This window comes from Hylobates moloch, unplaced genomic scaffold (assembly GCF_009828535.3).
Source record: "Hylobates moloch isolate HMO894 unplaced genomic scaffold, HMol_V3 SCAFFOLD_5, whole genome shotgun sequence".
NCBI lineage: Eukaryota > Metazoa > Chordata > Mammalia > Primates > Hylobatidae > Hylobates > Hylobates moloch.
The window spans coordinates 64,816,508-64,839,240 of record NW_026652280.1 but is presented as its reverse complement, the minus strand read 5'-3'; the positions used below and the strand labels follow the sequence as shown (position 1 = coordinate 64,839,240).

Genomic DNA, 22,733 nt, shown 5'->3' with positions numbered 1-22,733 from the left:
TCAGCTGGAACCACTGGACTTTAAAATGGAGGACTGGGCTTAATGGATTACCTGTGACCTCACATCAGGATAAGTCCTGGGAATACAGGGAAACTGTCCCAACTGGTGGAATCAGGTACCCCTGCTGTGGAAAGAAGGAGAGAAGATTCAGTCTGAGGAGCCTCCTGGAACCCACCCAAAATGCAGGGGTCCAGCCTCAGGGACTCAATATTGTTGCTTTGCAAACCCTAACGTCATTAAAACTCAGAGACAGAAACATGTTCAGGAATGCTGCTCTTAGAATGAGTAAAATTTACTTTTTCATTTGTCATCAGATATTAAAAACTGTGCTTCCATATTCTTAAAACAAAACTAGTCTTTTAAATTGTAATCACTCTGTTTCCTTCCATTATAAAGAAAGAGGACTACTCGTATCTGTCAAAAATTTTTTCTTTTAAAAGTTTGTCTGCAATGGTCTGGCAACTTTTTGTTTATGTAGCATATATCCTCTATTCACCTGCTTCACTGTTGATGAGGTTGGAGCTGACATTTTTGGTAAATTATTTGGTAGAACCATACAAAATTTCTAATACTCAACTGTCTTTGACATTTAAAAACTGCAGTTTTGTGTGGGTCAAGCTAATAGCTGCTGCTGTCTCTCCCTTTCCTGCAAATGACAGATTCTTCTGTGAATTAAGGAGGAATGGAGAAATGCTCTTCTTAATCAAAAGAGCCAGGACTCCAGCAGAGACACTGCGGCTCAGCACTCCCCTCTCAGCCTGCAGTTTCTAAGCTTGCTTGTCTCCATCCATAATCAACCAACTGGAATTTGAATATATTACTCCCTACCAATCAGACACTGACAGTTTACTTTGACCAACAGAACTTTAAGTCATAGAAACTTCAGCTTAGCTCAAATACTTTCTGAAGAGACTATGTCGGAAGAGTACTTCCCCAATATTTGGCTAAATCCAAAGCTTTCAAAAGTAGTTTTAAAGTGATTTTATCATACCTAGGATGTCCACTTCAGTCTTCTTGTTTTCAGTGTGAATAGATTTATACAGAATCATGCATCTCTTAAACACACACACACACATGCATGCATACATGCATGCACATAAGCACCAGTAAGAGTCTGAGTTTGCAAGAAGGCAGGCAAAAGTTTGGGATACCATCTCCTTAATACAACTATTTCTCTGCAAAGAACCAAGTAAGCACAGTGTTGCAACTTGGTCACAGTAGATTCTCAGAACCCAGATTCTGAGGTTCAAAATGGTGCAGATAAGTCACATGATTTGCCTCATAGAATCAGGAATTGTTCCATTCTAGCAATGCTCTGGGGTTCCATTTGATTTTGCCTTCCTTACTACCAGAGAGACAAAAAAGGAACTAGAAGGAAATTAGAAATAGGTGAATGATTGAATGACCAGAGAGACTGATTTATGAATGAAGACTGAGGGAAACAGAACATCTCTCGACATCATCAAATATTGATGACTATAACAACTCACTGTGGAGGGGTCTGTGGTAGCTGTCTACAGATGCTGGACAGATAAGCCTTAGGAAGAGGCAGCATTAGTGCCATGTAGCATGAACCACATAGGGGTGGTGACACGAAATTACAAAAAAAAAATTCATGGTTATAATGATCATTTAAAAAACTCAAATTGGGAGTGTGTGCTAGATGGATAGCAAAACTTCTGAGTCGTAGTATCTTAATGAAAACTCAGCTGTGTTTTAAAAAGATGTTTCTCAGTCTCTCTTAGGTTAGCCTAATGCCTTCCAACTTTTGCCTACAGAAAGTTCTTTCTGAAATTTTCCTTAAATCCCATACGGTGCAGCTTAACCAGATCGCTCTTGCTCTGCTGCTGTTCAGAATGGTGCTTCATCCCAGGACTCAAGCGTATGCTGGCCTGCTCTTCCCTGCCAGCAACCAGGGCAAACCAAGACTGCATTAGCCTGTAAATACTTGCCTCTGGGTCTCTCTGCACAAGGACTATGCTATGGTTTCCTTCATATTTTCTTTTTTTGATGGTGTTAAAAACCATGTCCCTGGCCGGGTGCGGTGGCTCACGCCTGTAATCCCAGCACTTTGGGAGGCTGAGGTGGGCGGATCACGAGGTCAAGAGATCGAGACTGTCCTGGCTAACACGGTGAAACCCCATCTCTACTAAAAATACAAAAAATTAGCCGGCTGTGGTTGTGGGCACCTGTAGTCCCAGCTACTCGGGAGGCTGAGGCAGGAGAATGGCGTGAACCCGGGAGGCGGAGCTTGCAGTGAGCCGAGATCACGCCACTGCACTCCTACCTGGGTGACGGAGTGAGACTCCGTCTCAAAAAAAAAAAAAAAAAAAAACAACTTGTCCCCCTTCTTCAGCCTGATTAGTGCCAATAGTTAAGTGATTTGTTTTGGGACTTCCCAAGAAAGTGCCACGAGGCCTTGGTAAAGTTGCTTACACTGTGTGAGCCTGTTGTCTTATCAGTAAAATAAATATGCTAATACCTTTGGGTATTCAGTCAAAAATATATATTCATTAGAAATAATACATGTAAAACACCCTGTACAATAGTGGGCCTATAGCATACATTCAATAGGGGTAGCTTCTTAATTCTTATTATAAGTTGTACTTTTTGGTACATACGTCTTAACGTCTTCACTGAATTTATAGTCTCTAAAGTACCTAGCATGTAGCAGATGCTTATGGATTGTTGAATCAATACCTGAAAAATTAATAAACCAATAGATCAATACCGATTATTACAAATTACAGAACATGCATGTAAAGGTGCCCTTCTTTCTGTAGCAAAAGTTGCTGATACAGGTATAGATCATGCTGGGCCAGGCTGATATCATCTTAGCCATCCTGTCCCCAGTTCCGGAGTCCATTCTAGTTATTGGTACTAAAGTCCTTTTGGGGTTAGAACGCATATGGCCTTTTCCAGAAGATCCAGTTTATTTTTACTATGTTCGCTGGACTCATGATAAAATTGTGGACCAGAAATCTGTTCTAGTCCACAATTTTATCATGACCTTAAAATAAAAGAAAGCTTTCATGTATTCAGAATGGATTTATTTTGTACTATGTATCAGCAAATTTATAGTGACTAGGAAGTGAATGCTCAAAAAAGACTCAACTGCCTCGATATTGATGTATTTGACCACGTGCTCCTCTAGGTGTAGCCAGTGATAACACTGTGATGGCAATAACAGCTACCATTTCATGAAGTCTGTGTGTGTGTGGCATGTGTTTGTGATTTCTTAGGGTCACAACAACCCTTATGAGTTGTATCTCCTTTTCTCATTTCACTGGGGAGAATCTCTGAAACTCTGGCAGGAAGTACCTTCCCCAGGGTAATGTACAAGTGACCTGTCTTGGGTGTGTCTTCCCTGGTGTAGCTACCTCATTTCTAGCAGCGGCAGAGGTTTGGGGCCTCTTTGGAGACAGAGATGTGGGCACAGGGATCTAATGGAGACAGCCCATCAGCCTGCAGAAGGAACCAGGTCATTGGCCCTGGCAGATCCTTCTACCCATAGCCTGCTATTGGGTTCTGATAACATTCCAGGACTCAGGACTCAGCTTTGACTTGTGAGGGGAGATAATAGACTCAGCAGACCTGGGCTTGGGCCTCTCCTCTCTCACCTACAAGGTATACTTTCACACCCCAGCACAAAACTTCCCAGCAAAGATCCAGAGGATTAAGTAGAACTGCAGATAGAGTGTTTCTGCATACATGAATATTAAGAAATGAAAACACAATATTCTCTGATACCAGTAAATATGCTTTGTTACCCATAGTCTTTTCTGATACAGTCAAACCAGGGAATGCATACTGAGGATACAAACTGAGTTAAGTGTTATGTGACATTTGCATTGTTCCATTGGAAGTATATCTGTATGCTATTCTTAGATTTTTAAGTTTCTAAAATTATAAATGCCATATGTGTTGACGAATCTATCTATAATTCTTTGTTGACCAGTGTCTGTGGTTCTAGAACCTGAGATTTTCTCAAAAGGCAATATGAAAAGAAACTATTATTTGAGTGTGCTCAGGGAAAGAAGAATGTTTCTATGCAATTTTTAAATGTTAGGTGTAAGTCTGCTCTAATGACAATGGATCCCTGATTTATCCCTATATACTGACGACTGTGCTCTCATTTTTATACAAACCAGTGCTTTTGGCTGCCCATATTCAGACATGAACTTGAAAAAGGAGGCAATACTTCATGATCGTTTGAGAGAACAAACACAGGCAAATTTGGAATCAGACTCTTCACATTCAAAATCAAAAAGCCTCTGTAGTTTGAACTTCAATGGAAAACATGAAAAGGTGAACAGTCAGCCCAGGTAAGAAACTTCTTGAAAATGTGAGCCAGAAAGTAAACCATGTAGAATAGTAAAAGAACAATTTTGTTAATAGTAATAGTTTCTATTTCTTTCTTCAAAAGAATTATTTTTATTTCTGGATATTATTATGTTCGCTGGGCTGATAAAATTCATCTAAGCCTTGATCTTCATTTAAAAAATATTTTATTTTGCTTCATCCTTAAATATTTGAATTTACCTTTTTCTAAATGTACATATTGTATGTAAGCAGTAGAAAGTATATCTCATTTGTACCATTCCAAAAGATTCCCTTTTATCTTAAAAAGTCTTTATTCTTTTGAATCATTTCATAGATATTACCTCTTTTGGCACATGGACAAGTATCTGTATCTTCTTAGTCATATCAAGATTTCCTCTCTTATCTGGTACTTGTCTTTGTCATCTTTAATACAAATGTACCTCAGATATTATTTCTTCTTACACAGAATAGTTTCCATTTTGATTTATTGACAACACATCTTCCCTTTGTTCCTAAATGTAAACTTGTGATTCTAAATACCAGTTTTCATTTTTGTTTACATATAACTATATTCTAAGTAGCTGCAAGTACAGCCTTGTGTGATATTTTTTAACCTAAATGAGTAAAACAATTTAAATAACATCTTTTCTCCATGCTGGGAATTATAAATACAGAAAAGTCTAACACTAAGTAAAGTAACTGGAGACTAGACAGTGACTGAGCCAAGAAAGGCTAGACAGAGAGATGAGAAATGGGCATCTTCCTGACCCTGCTGCAGGCAAAAGGCAATCATGTTCAAGACCTTGAGCACCCTAGACCCTGGCTGTGCAAGATTTGAAGGGACGACTGCTTCTCCTAAACCTCAGAGCCTTGCTCTTTGCATTCAGCAGGTGTAAAACAAAGACACACAGGCCTCTCTGTGGGTGGTGCAGAGTTTCCACTGAAATCACTACCAGCCCATTTGCACCTCCATCCCAAATGGGGAGGTGCTCCTTCTCTTCCAAGGGGGCACCAGATTATTCGGAGAATTTGGCTCGTAGGATACACTTTTCACATGAGTTTTACATCCTGGACTGTGGATATTTTTTTTTTTTTTGAGATGGAGTCTCGCTCTGTCGCCCAGGCTGGAGTGCAGTGGCGCAATCTCGGCTCACAGCAAGCTCCGCCTCCCGGGTTCACGCCATTCTCCTGCCTCAGCCTCTCCGAGTAGCTGGGACTACAGGCGCCCGCCACCACGCCCTGCTAATTTTTTGTATTTTTTTTTTTTTTTTTTTAGTAGAGACGGAGTTTCACTGTGGTCTCGATCTCCTGACCTCGTGATCCACCCGCCTCGGCCTCCCAAAGTGCTGGGATTACAAGCATGAGCCACCGCACCCGGCCTGGATTTTTTTTTTATTCATGCACATGTTATTTTAGAGCATTTGAGTGACATTTCATTTTTTGTTAAATTTTGAATATTTTGACTTGATCTCTGCGCACATGATTGTAGATTAGTGTTTCTATTGCATGATCTATTTCCTATGGATACACACGCTTCTGTATTTTTATAGCTGTATCTTGCATTTTTATTATTTGCTATACACCTACTCCTCTTGTTGCAACTTCACAGGGTCTTGTTGTTCTTTACTGCTGTTTCACACCCACACTGTTTACAACTTTATGTAGTTGAGAGCTTGAATGTCTTTCCATTTCCTGGGTGAGAGAGAATTTTTTTCTTTTTTAACCATTTCCAAGGAACAGTGCTTATTTATTCCAGAATCATAGAGACCAGTACATCCCTTCACCTTTAATCTTTTTGCTATAATCTGTTGTATTTTTTCAAATAAAAACCTAGTCAGTTTCACTTGTAAATATTTTAGACATTCATCCTCAATGTCAAAAATCACAGAAATGAAACAGATCTTTGAACTGCCTTAAAAAAAATGATTGCTCTCGGGGTTAGCTAAGCTTTTCTTTCTAGCAAACACATATATGTTGCCTCCCCTATCTTGAACTCCTCTTAGGAGTTTAGCCTTTTAAACTAATTGTTACGTGCTTTATTATTTATGAAGGAGCTTTGCACTGAAATATATCAGATAGGAATAATTACTACAGATAGAAAGAAGGAGTTGAGAATGTTAGTTGATAATCAAGCAGACAAATCGCAGGTTGTCCTGTTCTGCCAAATCCTGTGTCACCTGTAATTAGCTGTGGGGGCAGGAGGTGTATGATACACATCATGAATCCTCAAGCCTACTTTTGCTTTTACATCTCAAGACCAAAGCCATCCTTGCATTCCAATATCTGTCCACTTTTTTTCCTAACCAAACATCCTAATAATGTTTGGGTAAGTCTTATTAGCAGTCATTCCCTTTTCGAGTCTACCCTCATCTCCATGGCATCCTGTTCATAGTCTTAAATTCCAGGGTGAGGGAAAAAAAGAGAACAAAGGAAACAACAAGGAATGATATGTAGGTTAATTATGTACGGATAAAACATATTTTAACTCTCTCCACAGCTTACTTGTAGTACTGTCCCGAGGTTGCTTTTTTCTCTAACCCAAATCTTTGCTCTTGAAATCACTAGCTATTAGATACAGGTGATGGAGAATATTTAAATTCTATCTTTCCTCTTCTGCATGTTGAGGAGAAATAACTTTTACTTGGCTCCTGTCCAAAAATAGTGATGGAGGTTAAATTGGTGAAAATCAGAGCTATAATTTCCACTGGCCTCCAGTCAAGCCATCCACCATTGAGCTCTGGACAGGCCTTCTGTAATTTTTTATACAAGCAACATTTGTCACATTAGAATATCCAGAGTTCCAGTCTGGGCAACATCACGAAACCCCATCTCTACAAAAAATACAAAAAAAAAAAAAAAAAAAAAAAAAACTGGGTGTGGTGGCATGTGCCTGTAGTCCCAGCTACTCAGGAGGCTGAGGTGGGAGGATCACTTGAGCCTGGGAAGCAGAGGCTGCAGTGAGCTATCACACCATTGCATTCTAGCTTAGGTGACAGAATGAGACGCTGTCTCAAAAAAAAAAAAGAAAACAAATATATGTGTTTGTGTGTATATATATATCTATAATATATATACATATATATTTATACATATCCAGACTTCTTGTAATTCAAGTGAAAAATATAAAATTAACTTTGATAAGCTTCCAAATTTGGTTAGATATTGCCCAACAATTTAGATAATTTTTTCTTTTCCTTAACTGCAACCCAATTTTTTGATTATTTTTAAAAAACATGTTTGCTCTTTATTAATCTTTGTATCAGGATTATAATTAGTAAATGTATGACTCCACTGCATGATTTAGTGGTAGAAATAGTCTATTTATGTTCACATTTTTTAGTAGAGAGTCATGTTTTAATTTTGAGAGATTTATATATGTACTGCTAGATGTTTGCAAGAGTTATCTTTATAACAGTAAGATATAGGTGTTATATTAACTGTAAAGAGTCATACTCACAATATCACAGTAAGTCACCATTACTGAAAACCTGTATATATTCCTTTTTTATTTGTGCTGATAGAGTGAGTAGTATTATATTCATGGTGCACTAAATGGAGGTGAATAGCTTACACTTGAGTTTCTTTCATTTGGGTATATATAGTAGAGTAGAAAATACCTTAATCCATTTAACCATTTATAGTTTGCACATACATAACCTTTGGAGCTTCCCATAATTTTGTAATTTAGGCAAAGCAGACATTATTCTCATAATATTGCCATTTATAGATGAGGAAATAGTAAGCTGGTAAGCTTATCTGGGACTGAAACATAGGTCTTCTGATTAAATACAGCATTTTTTCAGTACGGTAAATTAACAATCATATTGTCAGAAATATAAATGATAATAACTATCTACTATTAATAGCACATACTTACTTGGGGCTGCAAAGTGTTATGCTAAACAATTTATGTACATCATAGTGTTAATTTTATTTCATCCTCCCAACAATCCTGTATGTGGTAAGTTTTCTTATTCAGATTTTATAACATAGGTATCTAAAGTTCAGAGAGGTTAGGCAGTGTCTGAGGTCATGCAGATGATAAATAGAAAAAAATCCCACTTGCAATTCAACTACATTAGACTAGTGAAAGAATGACAGCCTAAGGCTTTGAAAAAGCCCAGCTAGGTTCATATTTAGTCTTACTTTCTACTGATGTCTAGGATTCTCAGAGTCACCTTGTGATGCATCTGTTTCTTACTTTGTGAAAATAGAACATGCACATTCTGCACATATACTCCAGAACTTAAAGTATAATAATAATAATAATAAAAGAAAATAGAACTACTGAAGGGAAGAATCTTACCATGTTTTCCCCAAACTGATGTTTCTTATTTATACTATATATAATACAAAATGTCCATCTTGAGCACATTTTATTATAATATACTAAAGGCTTCTACCTGCAACAAGAGAATAAAATGAGTCATTAAAACATTTTCATCATAAAGAAAATTACTTTGGAATGCAGCTCCCCTCTACTCCCCATATTGTCTATTAGCTGGTTTCCCCAGGCCTGAGGGGGACATTTTTTTCAGGCATTTTTTTTACTTGCCTAAGTGTTCTTTAATAACTTCCTTTGCCTCCCAGAAGCATTGTTTAATATATTCTAATTCACACAATTGATAGCACCACCATTCGTTAAAATACCTGTCATATTCTATCATTGCTATTAAGAAAATCTAAGAAAATGCCTAATAAAGCTCACTTTGTTTTTCCTGATGCCTGCCATATTATAAATTTCATGCACTTTTTGAAGGCTAATATTGGTAATAAAAATGCCTGGGGAAAATTGTGGTAATCAGAAAGGATGGCATGTAGTGGAATATTTCCTTAATGATCTTGATGATAAACTGCACTGCCATGAGCCAACTAGTTAATTTCCACTAGGCAAATTAGCTGCAACATAAGTACCTTCTATGATGCCCACCCTCAGAATCATAACAATGTTAGTTGGTTGTCCCACACATTCACCTTCCAAGTGAGTAAATAGGTTCTTTAATCCACCAGCCTTTTTCTCACTTCTTACTTTCACTTTCTCACTCCTCACTTTGACTTTCTCTCAATTCCCTACTTTGGGAGGTAGAGTATACTTAGTGGCTCCACTGACTCCCCATCATCGCCTGCAGTGTTGTTTTCATTCCTGCACTGTGCCTTTGTTTCCTTTCTTGGTACCTCATTTACTCCTGCCTGCATCTCCTCCCTTTCCCACGGCTCACCTCTCTCTTGGAATTCTGTGGCAGTCCCAACCTGTAAGAGCTTCTTGAAGTTGGAGATTGTGTTTTATGTGTCTCTGTATTTCTAACACTTAGTGTAATACCTGACACATACTAGGCACTCAACAAGTTAAATAGATTTTGAGCAACCTACTAGGTGCCAAGGATTGTGGCCGGCCCTGAGAGGCTGAGTTTCTAAGAGCAAGACCTATCCTTGCTCTCAGCATTCCTCTCTCCTTTTGGTCCACACCACATATCAGCAGCTTATTTGTGTGTCTGCATGTACCTTTTTAATACTTTGTTGTGTGTATGCCATGTCTTCTCAAAAAGACTATAGGCTGCTAAAGTGAAGAACCAATTTACCCTTTTTCTTTTTCTTCTTTATGTTTCACGTTATAGGTCTTTAGTTCACCTAAGTTGATTGATTTCATTATATACATTTGTTTTTCTCTTAGAGTCTCAATTCCTTCACCTGTAAAATGATCATAAATGTGAGGCTTATATAAGATTTTGAATATAGGAATATAGATTTAGCTAGATACAGTCATTAATATTGGTATAGATATATGAATGTGCCTGGCACATAGAAGAGACTATTGAAATAATAGTTCCATATCTTTTCTCCATTTTTATGAAAACCATTGATTTTAAAGTCTTGCAGTTGGACCACTTCTAGCTGTGTGTATATCACACACCTCAACACCAACCATAGGAATTTAGACCTTTATTTATTTGTTCTAAGATAATACTCAGTGTCTATAACTAAATTAAGCCCCTTAATCAAAAAAGTAGTGATCAAAACACCATGACAAGCCAGAGTTCTTCTTGCCCTGTAGGGGGTTTGGTTTTGGCTGGACAGGAAATCCTAAGGCCTTTCAGAGGAGCCCCCTCTGGCTCCTCACCTCCAATCAGACTCTGAGGAGCCACTAGCCTGGCATGAAAACCTAGGAGCTCTATGGAGGGAAAGGACTCAAGAGATTAATTCAACTTCTGCAATGTGGAGACAAGGACACCAATGCCAAAGAATTTTGCTATTTCATCAGCACCGTTGATGGTGGCCCCTTTGAGCCCTCTGACTCCCAGCTCATCGCTCTCCTCACTGTTCCATACCACCACCTGCCCTAGAATTAAGATGCAGTCAGAATGGAATTCGGTTTGGGTATGTAGTTAGCTGACTAACACTTATCTTGCTGAATTCAGCACCGTGACCATAGCCAGGTCCTGAAATTAGACATATTCATTCATTCAACATTTGTCTGTTGAATAAATATTTAGAAAATACTCTTCCAAACTCTAGTGATAGAGCAGGGAACAAAACAGACAACAATTCTTGTTCTTATCAAGCTTTTCCTTGGTGATAAGAAAATCACCCAAACTAGTAAGTGGCAGGACAAGGATTTGAACTTAGATGGGATGGCTCCTGTCTGTGCAGACTTGGCAGTAGGCATGCTGATTCGCTCAGGACATCAATATTCATTCACTCCACAAATATGTGTGGAGCTGCTGCTGTTGCCAAGTGGTGTGTTAGGTGCTAGGGATGTGGAGGTGAGCAAAACAGTTGCATCTTTGTGTGGAGCCAATTTTCAGGTAGGGGAGATGGAAGAGGAAGAAAGAAAGCAAACCATAAATGAAGAGAAAATCACAGATGGTTGACGGGTGCCATAGGGAAGTAACGCGGAGTAGGAAGGGTGATGCTCAAAATGTTTTCAGTAATCACCTATCATAAAGGGCCCAGCCACTAAGAGAAAAAAAGGTTCTGTTGAATATTGTGCATATGGAAAATGAAATGAGTCGTGCCCGGATCAGCTCAGGGGCATGGAGAGGATCTGGGATGAGATAGAAGGGCTCAGCTCTTGCCAGGCTTCACCTGCCTCACTTCGTGGGCACCTCACTAGAGTCTCTAGAGTCTTGTATTTCCTAAATGAATGTACAGTTATGCTGAAACGTTATGAAATAACCCATGGATGCCTTGCCATGTCTTCAAAATATTTTTCCGAGCTGATTCTCATAAAGAATTTTAAAATTTATTCTAAATCTCTGGATTTCTGGAATCCTGCCTTGGCTCAGGCTCTCAGTGACTAAATGCCACAGAACAGTGTGTCCTATGATGTCCACAGCAACTTGCGTAGAGGAAATATTAGTGTTCCCGCACCCCAGAAAAATAAAACCTTGCTGCCTGAGCACCAGCGAGCATTTTATCATCTATATGCTTAACCTGGTTTGAAAATAATTCTTTCTTACTCATTGTAAAGAGTAAAGTTGGGACTTTAGCATGATCTTTTTCTCATTATTACAGCAGTACTTGCTTATTATGGGAAAAGAAAAAATACAGTCGAGTAGAAAGAAAAAAATAAAAACTAAAAACATTAACAATATCCACACCTTTTTCTATCAAACAGCATAACATATAGATGTTTGAAAAATATAAGAAAATGTCCACCTTAATAATTCCAGTAATGTAGGAGTTTTAAGAAATTAAGAATTTATCATTCTCCACTCCTAACTCTGATGCTGCATGCTTAGGTCACTAGGGTTAACAGATTGCCACCTGTTCTCTGTACCTTTTTGATGTTCATGTATGCACATGTGTATGTAGATGTATGTATTAGTCCATTTTCATATTGTTGTAAAAAACTGCCTGAGACTGGGTGCTTTATAAAGGAAAGAGGTTTAGTTGACTTACAGTTCAGCATGGCTGGAGAGGCCTCAGGAAACTTACAATCATGGTGGAAGGCAAAGGGGAAGCAAGGCACCTTCTTCACAGGGTGGCAGGAAGGAGAATGAACACAGGAGGAACTACCAAACACTAATAAAACCATCAGATCTTACGAGTACTCACTATCATGAGAACAGCATGGGGAAACTGCCCCCATGATTTAGTTACCTGCACCTTGTCTCTCCCTTGACACGTGGGGATTATAAGGATTACAATTCAAAATGATATTTGGGTGGGAACACAAAGCCTAACCATATCAACGTACATTCACTCTTTTAAAATAATTTATATTAACATTTTGTTAATCTGCAATGTGTTTTATTTCATTTAACAATAGGTCATGGGTAAATTGTCATATCAACACAAACAGACCCAATGCATTAGTTTTAACAACTGCATTGTATTCCATAGTGTAGGCATACCGTAACTCATTCAACCATTCCCCTAATGACCATGGTTTCCAGTATTTCTCCTCTTGTAAATAATGCTGCAGTAAACATTTTCATATGAATATTATGGATCTTATTATTTGCTGACGCTTTTTACTGCTATATTTTAAAAGGGTTCATTACTTTTTATTTGCAAACTAAACATAGTGTATGAATCCTCAAATTGATAGAGGTTGTTGGTCCATTTTGCTTGACTGAGAATAAATAAATTCGCATATCCAAACCTACACACATGCGTGGGAACATAGAAAGCTTGTGCAGGCCCCATGATTTGTTCTAGCTCCATGTCTTACCTCATTGCACACCACACCCCATTGCTAATTCTCCTCACCCCGACTCGCCCTCCACCTGCAGTGTGGCCCTCTCTGTGTTTCCTGTGATAAAATTTGTACTGGGGCCAAGTTCAAACTCATCTCCTGAAGGCTTTTTCTACCATCTCCCACCTTGTATGCAGAAAATGTCCTCCTGTTGTATGATCCAATAGCATGTCCTCTGTCTCTCTGATGCAGCCCTTTCTTGGTCTGCTTTGTGCAGAATCTGCCCTTGCACAAGTCTGCATCCCCTAATAGATCATGAGTCTTCTGGTGGCAGAAACCATCTCTGCAGAATGCAACAGCTGCAGGCAGGAAAATCTCAGAGAAATGTTGATTGAGTTTGGAGAATTTGCCTAAAAATAGAAGAGTCAGAGCCCAGTGTCTGCCTTTTAAGCCTTAAGTTATAACTAAACACAGTTATTGTGGCAGTTTGGGGAGCAGCTTCCCAGATAAGACAATCACATTCTGTGTGTGTTTTTTGAACTTATGGACCTTTTTTTTTTTTTTAACTTCTAGAACAGGGGTCAGTGAGCTTATTTTTTGTAAAGAGCCAGACGGTAAACATTTTAGGTGTGGCCAGCTATAAAGGTCTCTGCTACAACTACTCAGTTCAGCCATCGTAGTGAAAGCAGCCCTAGACAGTAAGTAGAGAAGTGAGCGTGGCTGTGTTCTAGTGAAACTTTGTTTACAAAAACAAGCAACGGGCAGGATTCGACTTATGGGGTGTAGTTTGCTAACTCTTGTTCTAGAAGGTGTCTAGGTACAGTTAGACTAACCTGAATTAAACTCAAATCCTAGTTCTTCTACTTGTTATGTGACTTTGAGCAAGCTTCTTAATCTGTCTTTTTGAACACATAAATAGAAGATTAATATTTCCTCCTTCATGTTAAGCATCCAGTTCAGGGCCTAGCACTTAATGAGCACAGAAATAATAGCCACTAGTATTGTCTTGTGAAGGGGAATGGAAGCCTAGAAAGAGGGTCAGAGAAGATGCAGGCCCTTTCTTCCAACTGGAAGTAGAAAATCCTAAGGAAAGAGCACATTGAAAAACAATGGATAGCAGAGACTCTTGGGTGACAGTGACAGCTTTTGCTTTTCGGTCATATGCACCTCTTTATGGAATAAATCAGGAATAAACAGATACACGGGTCTCTTGACACTTGCAACAGCAACAGCAACAGCAACGCTATTAATAAAATACGTTGAAGATTGTTTAGGATGCCCGGAGCTATTATGACTATATAAAAGCTATGGGCCAGGCTTCAGGAGGAATAACTGGTGCAACAGTAGTACATCCCTGGAGATTTAGACAGAGATTGAGACTATTTTAGCTAAAACACAAATGAAATATTAATCTTTGGCTCATGGCTGGCCTAGTCATTTCCAAACATGTCTACTGGCTGGATGCAGTGGATTCTTTTGAAATGCAAACTCCTCTGTGACTTTTCCCACTGCCCAGAAGATGAAGTCCACGTCCTTGAGAACCCATGCCAGGCCCTCCATGGCTGGCTTCAGTTTGTTCTGTCAAGCTACCTTTCGTTGCATGGTGATTCAGCCAAATAAGTCGATTAGCTTATTCAGGTCCTCAAAACACTTCCCCGTTCCATGTTACTTACGCTCGTTCTGTTCCACCCTAATTCTCGAGACTTTTAGAAACCCATCAGTTACCCTCATCTCCATTCTCTGAAGACCCCACTGGCCCAGCAACTGTCAGGTCTCTGCCTGTGACTTCCCTTTATCCATGCCTTCTATAAATAATCAGTAAACTGTACGCTATTGGAAGGTGATGTGTAAAGCAGAAAGAAACCTGGATTTGGAGTCCAAAGACTTGAGATTGGACTTCATTTTGGCTCCATTAAGAACTGATTTTGGCTCCATTATCGACCCACTTTGTGCCCAAGATGGGGCAGGTTGTTGAATGTCTCTGAGCCCAGTCTCTCAATGTATAAAACAAGAGTACTATCCCAACCTTGTAGAATTTTTGTGAGAATGAAATGGGAAATGAAAAGGCTAGGAGTCCTTAGTAGATACCTACCTCCGGGGAGTTCCCAGGAAGTGCTAACTGAATCTGAACTGCTCACAGGTTTTGGCTTGGCATATCTCCCTACTGATGTAATCATCTGAAAGCAAGACTGTATTGAAATATAACCATGATCAATTGGAGAAATCCGCATTTTAAAAAAAAAAAAATACCCGACAAATTTATTTGATTTATTTTAAAATATTTTTTAAAATACCCATCAAAATTTTATATGTGGCAGACTGGCTTCTATTTTTTAACTTTGTAAGATAGAAGCAAGATCTTGATTAGCATATATTGCAGAAGGGTGCTTTAAGATGGCTTGAAAATCAACTTGAAGTTTCATAAAATTTGTAAAATTGAGGGGGAAATACCTAAAGATTTGCCAAAAATCATGTAAGCAGAGCTAAAATTGTTCTTTCCCCCGCCCCAAATTATTCTTTGCAAAATGGCTACACTGCACTACTTAGCGCCATGTGCTGTGCCTCCCAGCATCCTGTTTGACCTGTGCTCTCTACCAGATACTCACTGCTTACATTTAAGCCACTTTTCTATAGTTTATATTCTCTCCTACAAGAATGTAAATATCAAAGCATGATATAGGCAAAAAAAAATGTAAACAAATCCTGATGATACGTATGTTGAATATAATTAAAATTATATATATTGAATTGATGAGAATATTATACATATTTTTATGCATGTCCATGATGCATAAGCATTTTTACACTGATTTTTAACATACTATTTCACTAGTTGCTCTGAACAACCCAGTGAGGCAGGTACTGTGTCCATTTAACAGATTGGAAGCTAAGATTGAGCATTTAAATATTCACTCCGGATCACAAACCTAGGGGCTGCGTCCTAGGCGTGAACTCAGGTTTTTGCACACTGAATGTACTGTCTCTGCATTGCCCCCCAGGTGATTAAGTACATGTGGTTAGTATGCTCCACAGTAGCCTTGTAGGACCTATGGTAAAGTCCAAAGTTGGGAGTTCAATAGAAATTTTCTCAGTTTCTTGCTTTTTTGATAAAAAGTCTTGATGATTAAGAGATATCTGATAGAACATTTCTGCCATGATATACTTGTGTAAACATATAAATAAACATATAGATACAATTATCTCAAATTCTGTAAGTCATTTAGGTTTCTATGTAGGCGTTTGGTAACTGAATCGGTTTCCTCATCTAACACGGAAATTAAAACAGTACTTCCATGACCAACTCAAAGGCTTGTTAGTGAAAATGAAATGAGAGACTTGCTGTTCAAATACAGTAAGAAAATACATGTGCAAAGCATGATATAAATTTCATTAAAATATATACAAATAAATTACTTGATTATCTCACAGGCCTATCTACCTAAAATTAATTACTGACTAATTAGCAATCCTGGAAAAGTTTTATTGTAGAAACTTCCATATTCATTATAAAGGATGAGCCTCAAGTTTTAATGAAGTTCCATGATAAAAGAATAACAGAATTAGGCCGTTCTACATACTGCAGCATTTTAAAAGTTAATTAATTCCCTGACATTCAGCAATGTAACTAAATTACTTTATACAGTTGTTTGAGCACAGTGTCTATAATCTTCTGATTAAAATAATCAGCTTAATATCATCAGTAGCAATTATTATTTACTTACCTACCATCCCATCAGCCACCATCCTGCTAGCTCCTCCTTAGAATCTGAAGAGATTATTCTCCAGAGAGTTTTGGAAACTTTTTGCTGTACTAGAATGAGAGGGAAAAAGCCTTTTAAATTTCAGGGTTCAAAGTCAGAGTTTCTGAACAGAAGTGTGTTTTTAAAATCTTAAACTTAAAATTCTAACAAGGCTCTGTGCAGCAAAATACCTGCCAGTTCACTATTGTTTACCCTGAAGTTTCTATTTAAATTTGTGCTGCTATCATGATTTCTTCCTACCTCACAGGATAATGAATCTAGATTTTATTTCTGTTCTTTGCCCAGACTTGTACAGCAGGCAAAGTGTTTGAAAATCAAAGGAAAAGAAGATATTGACTTGGATAATCTCTTCAGAGGTAAAAACAAAAACACTAGCAAAACACAGAATATACTTTTTGTTGTGCAGAATGTCTTATTTGTTTGACTGTTTGGTTTTATCTTTCCAGCAGAGAATGGTGGAAAGAGCCTAACTATAAGTCAAAAGAGACTTGTGTTCTAGTTCCCTTCACTTCACTACTCAAACCTTCATTTTCTCATTTTAAAAGTAAAAGGACTGGACTCTATGATCTCTATGGTCCCCACTCATGATAGGAAAAGTGTAAACCTACAGAAGTTAGAGGTTCAGTGGTTGAATCCCCCTCTGCCATCTGCAGAGGCCATGGAGGGAAACCAGGAGTGTCTCACTGCACTTGTGAAGGTGGGAGACCATGAGATGCACCTCATTAGTAAGAAAGGCTAGAAGGGTATTAGGCAAAAAATTGAACCATCAGAGCTGAGGAATCTGTTGGAGTCTAGGAAGAAGAATTGCATGTGTTCTTTTAGTTACGTTTCTTTCCAATGAAGGCTCGATATAGACAGAATTTTGAGGTTGGATTATATTGTAGCAAGCTAAGGAATCAGTTTTCCCCGGGTTCTGTTTTGATTTAGTCAGATGCAAACATTGATAATTTCTGTTAGCCCGCCTGCAGCCTTGGTAGCTCTGTACATTTGTGTCTCCCGGAAGATGTAGGAGCTCTGTCTGCCTTCTAGAGGAAAGGAACATTGCTGAGCTTTCTACTGACCTGGTAGAAGTCCAGTGAATTAGCACACTATGCTGGACTGTGCCATCTCCAGTTACCCATTGGACTTTTCTTAAGAGAAGGAGAGGGTGCTTGACAGTCATTGAACAAAAGGGCCAGGAGGTCAGTGAGCAGTGCCGAACTGCTCACTTCAGGCAGAGATGGAGCTCTTGCTTGTATTGGAAGAATTGTGGATTTCATCTCAGCCACATGAGGCCTTTTCCTCAGAAAAGAGAGGGCAGTTGAATTACTTTGGTTTCATTGTGCAGCTACATGTTTCTCCCTCATAAGAAGAATTTCTATGTAATATAACCAGAGCTCAAGCTTGCTTTAAATAAAATAAATCACTGATATTTTAGAAACTGTTCCATACAAATGTTCTCATCCATCTTACCAAGCCTTCATTCTGTAAACGACATGTTTTGGAACCATGTAAGAAGCCTTAAAAAAAAGTGCCAGTGTTTTAATTCATAGTTTGACACTTTTGAAAATATCTCCACAGAGTAATTATGTATATGTTCTTGTTCAAACAGATACACAATTTTGTAGTTCATATCATAAATGTAGTAATGAAGATCATCCTTACAAAAATAGAAAATGTCATAGCAAAATGCATTTGCATACTGTGAAAGATGGAATCTCTTCCAAGATGCTCAGAATGCACTTGTTCTTTTCTGCATCATGTATAAGAAGTTTACACCCATATGCTTTTATTTATTCATGCATTTACTGTGCTCTTTAATTTAAACATATCCGTTTCCTCGCAGCAGTGGTCTGTGTTATCAGATATGGCATTTATGTCAGAAGAGTGTGCAGTGGGAGGAACAGTCAGCCTTAGGTGGAGCACACGGCTGCCTGTGGACCCAGACCACTGTGTGTTGGGGAAGTGCAGGCAGGGTTCATTCCATCCCATGGAAATTGGCAGGCTGTGGTTAGCGCCTGCTTTCTAGTCTAGCCTTTTGTCAACCAAAGTGGCTCTTCCTTGTATGTCCAGAGTCCCCAACACCTAGGCCACAGACCGGTCTGTAGCCTGTTAGGAACTGGGCTGCATTAGCAGGAGGTGAGCAGAGGGCAGGCAAGGGAGCAAAGCTTTATCTGCATTCACAGCTGCTCTCCATTGCTCACATTACCACCTGAGCTCCGCCTCCTGTCAGATCAGCTGCAGCATTAGATCCTCATAGGAGCACGAACACTACTGTGACCTGCACATGTGAGGGATCTAGGTTGCGTGTTCCTTATGAGAATCTAATGCCTGACGATCTGTCACTGTCTCCCATCACCCCCAGATGGGACTGTCTAGTTGCAGGGAAACAAGCTCAGGGCTCCCACTGATTCTACATTATGGTGAGTTGCATAATTATTTCATTATCTATTACAATGTAATAATAATAGAAATAAAGTGCACAATAAATGTAATGTGCCTGAATCATCCCAAAACCATCCCCCCACCCCTAGTCTGTGGAAAAATTGTCTTCCATGAAACCAGTTCCTGGTGCCACTAAAGGTTGGGGACCGCTGCACTATGGGACTAATCCCCATTATTATAAAGCATATTTGCTTTGGTTCTAACATGGATGAGACAAAATAATGAAAATAAATATGATCTTACGGTGACATTAAATGATTATTTAATATTTTCTTTTATTTTTCTTAAGCCTGTAAATCTGATCATAATATCCAGTACCCATGTCCTTCCTTCCCCCCCACCCTTTTTTTTTTTTTTAGATGGACTCTCCCTCTGTTGCCCAGGCTGGAGTGCAATGGCGCGATCTCGGCTCACTGCAACCTCCACCTCCCAGGTTCAAGTGATTCTCCTGTCTCAGCCTCCCAAGTAACTGGGATTACAGGCTCACACGGCCACACCCGGCTAATTTTTTGTAGTTTAGTAGAGACAGGGTTTCACTCTGTTGCCCAGGCTGTGTTTGAACTCTTGAGCTCAGGTGATCCATCCTCCTCAGCCTCCCAAAGTGCTGGGATTACAGGTGTGAGCCACTGCACCCAGCCTTTCCCCCCGCCTGGTTTTTTATTTATTTATTTGGTCTTGGCATAGATTTGAATGAGTGCCTTCTTCATTCATCAGGAGTCTTTTATTTATTATTTATTTATTTATTGTTCATTTATTTATTGAGACAAAGTCTCGCTCTGTCACTCAAGCTGGAGCGCAGTGGCAGGATCTTGGCTCACTATAACCTCTGCCTCAGGGTTCAAGTGATTCTCCTGCCTCAGCCTCCCGAGTAGCTGGAACTACAGGTGCATGCCACCATGCCCAGCTAACTTTTGTACTTTTAGTAGAGATGGGGTTTCACTATGTTGGCCAGGCTGGTCTTGAACTCCTGACCTCGTGATCCACTCGCCTCGGCCTCCCAAAGTGCTGGGATTACAGGCATGAGCCACTGCACCCAGCCAGGAGTCTTCTATTTTTTTTAAGCAACATGGGCTAAAATTTGTGCTCTATTTCTTCTATGAGGGGAGGTTATATACACTGGATTTTTGGAAATTGTATACACACATGTATAGATGCACATGCAGATTCTGTTTTTTATATCTTGGGCATGTTTTCCATTTTTACCAGAAAACTTCTTTTTTTTTTTTTTTTTTTTTGAGACGGAGTCTCGCTCTGTCGCCCTGGCTGGAGTGCAGTGGCGCAATCTCGGCTCACTGCAAGCTCCGCCTCCTGGGTTCACGCCATTCTCCTGCCTCAGCCTCTCCAAGTAGCTGGGACTACAGGCGCCCGCCACCATGCCCGGCTAATTTTTTGTATTTTTTAGTAGAGACGGGGTTTCACTGTGTTAGCCAGGATGGCCTCGATCTCCTGACCTCGTGATCCGCCTGCCTCGGCCTCCCAAAGTGCTGGGATTACAAGCGTGAGCCACCGCGCCCGGCCGAAAACTTCTTTTAAAAATCATTTTATTCACCATGTATATGCTTGGCATATATAATAAAAATATTTTAAAGACTACCCATTATTTTCAAGTATAATTCTTAGCTACTGAACACACTTTTTTCAATATGTAAGCATATATCACAACAATATATAAACATAAGATTGGATAAACATATATAACAACAACAATATATAAACATAAGATTGGATGATAAAAATTTTAATTACTTTGTAATGATAAAAATCTGTAGAGGAAACCACGATTATGTTAAAAGGATGTTGGCTGTGCATAACAGGAGCAAGTTGAAATTTGTCTTACTAATCCAAGGTTTACAGGTAAGCTTATTGAGTGTTACTTCTAAGACCTGACAAGTGATAATTATTCTTTGTACATTTTGTGAAGTAAAATAATGCATGAACGTAGAGTTTATGTGTTTGGCAACACCGTGAGCCCCTTCTCCAGGACGGAGCTGGGCATCTGTGCCTTTCGGATTGTTACTTTGCTCAATGAGTGTTCCACAGAGAATGGGACAGAGCCTGCTCCCTGAGCACAAGCTGAGGGAGGTGAATTAAAGTGCATTTGGGTTCATTAGGAAGGATCTGCTCATCCAGGTGCTCTGTCCTGTCGCCGTTAGATGATCCTTGGTCCCTCAAAGAGATGTCACTCTCATGACCACTGCATTGTACCACCTGTGAGATACCTTTGGAATTGTGGAAAGTTCAGCTAGAAAGTTGTTTCTTTTTAATATTTATTATTTTGGTCCCAAACCTATAACTAATGATCATTTTTTTAAAATCCCCAAATTTCATAAAATGAAAAATAAAAATTGAAAGAGATAAGCATTGTTGATAAATCCTTAATGGATTTATTTTGGATATAATAATTTATATATATATATATTTTTTACCAGTGCAGAATCATATTATATTTGGTGATCTACAATCAGCTTTTCCTCCCTCACTTATTGATATATTGTGGTTACCTTTTTAAGTCAGTACATATACATCTTCCGGGTTCTTTCTGTTTTAAGTAAAAATTTTAGCCAAGTGCACAGAGATCGTACCCATTTAATCATCACTAAGGTCAAGAAACATATGACCAGAAGCTCGCCTCATGCTTCCGACCCCTATCATTCCTCCTGCCAGGGTAACTATTCTTATTTTGCTCACTCTCAGTTACTTTTGCCCTGTTTGCAAAATTTTTAAATGGAATCAGATGTTACATACACTTTTATGTCTGACTTCTTTTGCTAACATTGTTTATAAGATCCATTCAAATCATAGCTTGCTTATTCTCATTGCTACATATTATTCCATTTTGTGAAGATACCACAATTTATCCATTTTAAGGTTGATTGTTTTCAGTTTTGCACTCTTTCCACTAAGAACATTCTGGTATGTGATTTGGTAGATATGTGGATGCATTTTTGTAGGGTATATAGCTATGAGTGGAATTTCTGGGCAACTAGGTTTGCAGAAATTCAATTTCAGCAGTTAGTGTCAAATAGTTTTACAAAGTGATTGTACCAGGACATTCCTATCAGCACAGTATGGAAATTGCAGGTACTTTGCATCTTTACCAGTAGTTACTATTTGTCAGTCTCTTTCATTGTAGCCATTCTTTTGGGCTTACAGTGGTATTTAATTATGCTTTAATTTTGGTTTCCTTCTGAGGCCTAATGAGCTTGAACATATTTTCATGTTTATTGGCTATTTGAATATCCTCTTTTATGAAGTATCTTTCTCATTTGTCTTTTATATTGTCTTTTTTTAATTGATATGTAGGATTTCTTTGGATCACTATATGAGTTCATTGTTGTATAGTTGTATTACAGATATCTTCTCTAATCTATCATTTGCCTTTTCACTCTCTTAATGATGCCTTGTGATGAATGCAAATTCCAGATTTTAATATAGTCTTTCAGTTCTCTCTATTTTGATTAATGCTTTTAGTGTACTATTTATAGTTTTTGTCAACTACATGTTCATTTTGCTGATTTTTATTCTAGAATCTTTATTGTTTTTATCTTTCACATTTAGATCTACAGTGTACCTGTAAGTGATTTTAT

At 38.7% G+C, this 22,733-nt stretch overlaps 1 protein-coding gene across 11 annotated transcripts in view; it reads left to right on the top strand.

The window, feature by feature from the left end:
• The window catches only part of L3MBTL4 (L3MBTL histone methyl-lysine binding protein 4), a 484,756-nt gene that overhangs the window by 342,763 nt on the left and 119,260 nt on the right, over window positions 1-22,733 (top strand). For all 11 annotated transcript variants that reach the window (XM_058438625.1, XM_032152774.2, XM_058438624.1 and 8 more), the window contains 2 exons: window positions 4,152-4,325; window positions 17,008-17,078. In XM_058438625.1, coding sequence (XP_058294608.1) covers window positions 4,152-4,325; window positions 17,008-17,078 — 245 coding nt within the window. The remainder of the gene's footprint in view (window positions 1-4,151; window positions 4,326-17,007; window positions 17,079-22,733) is intronic.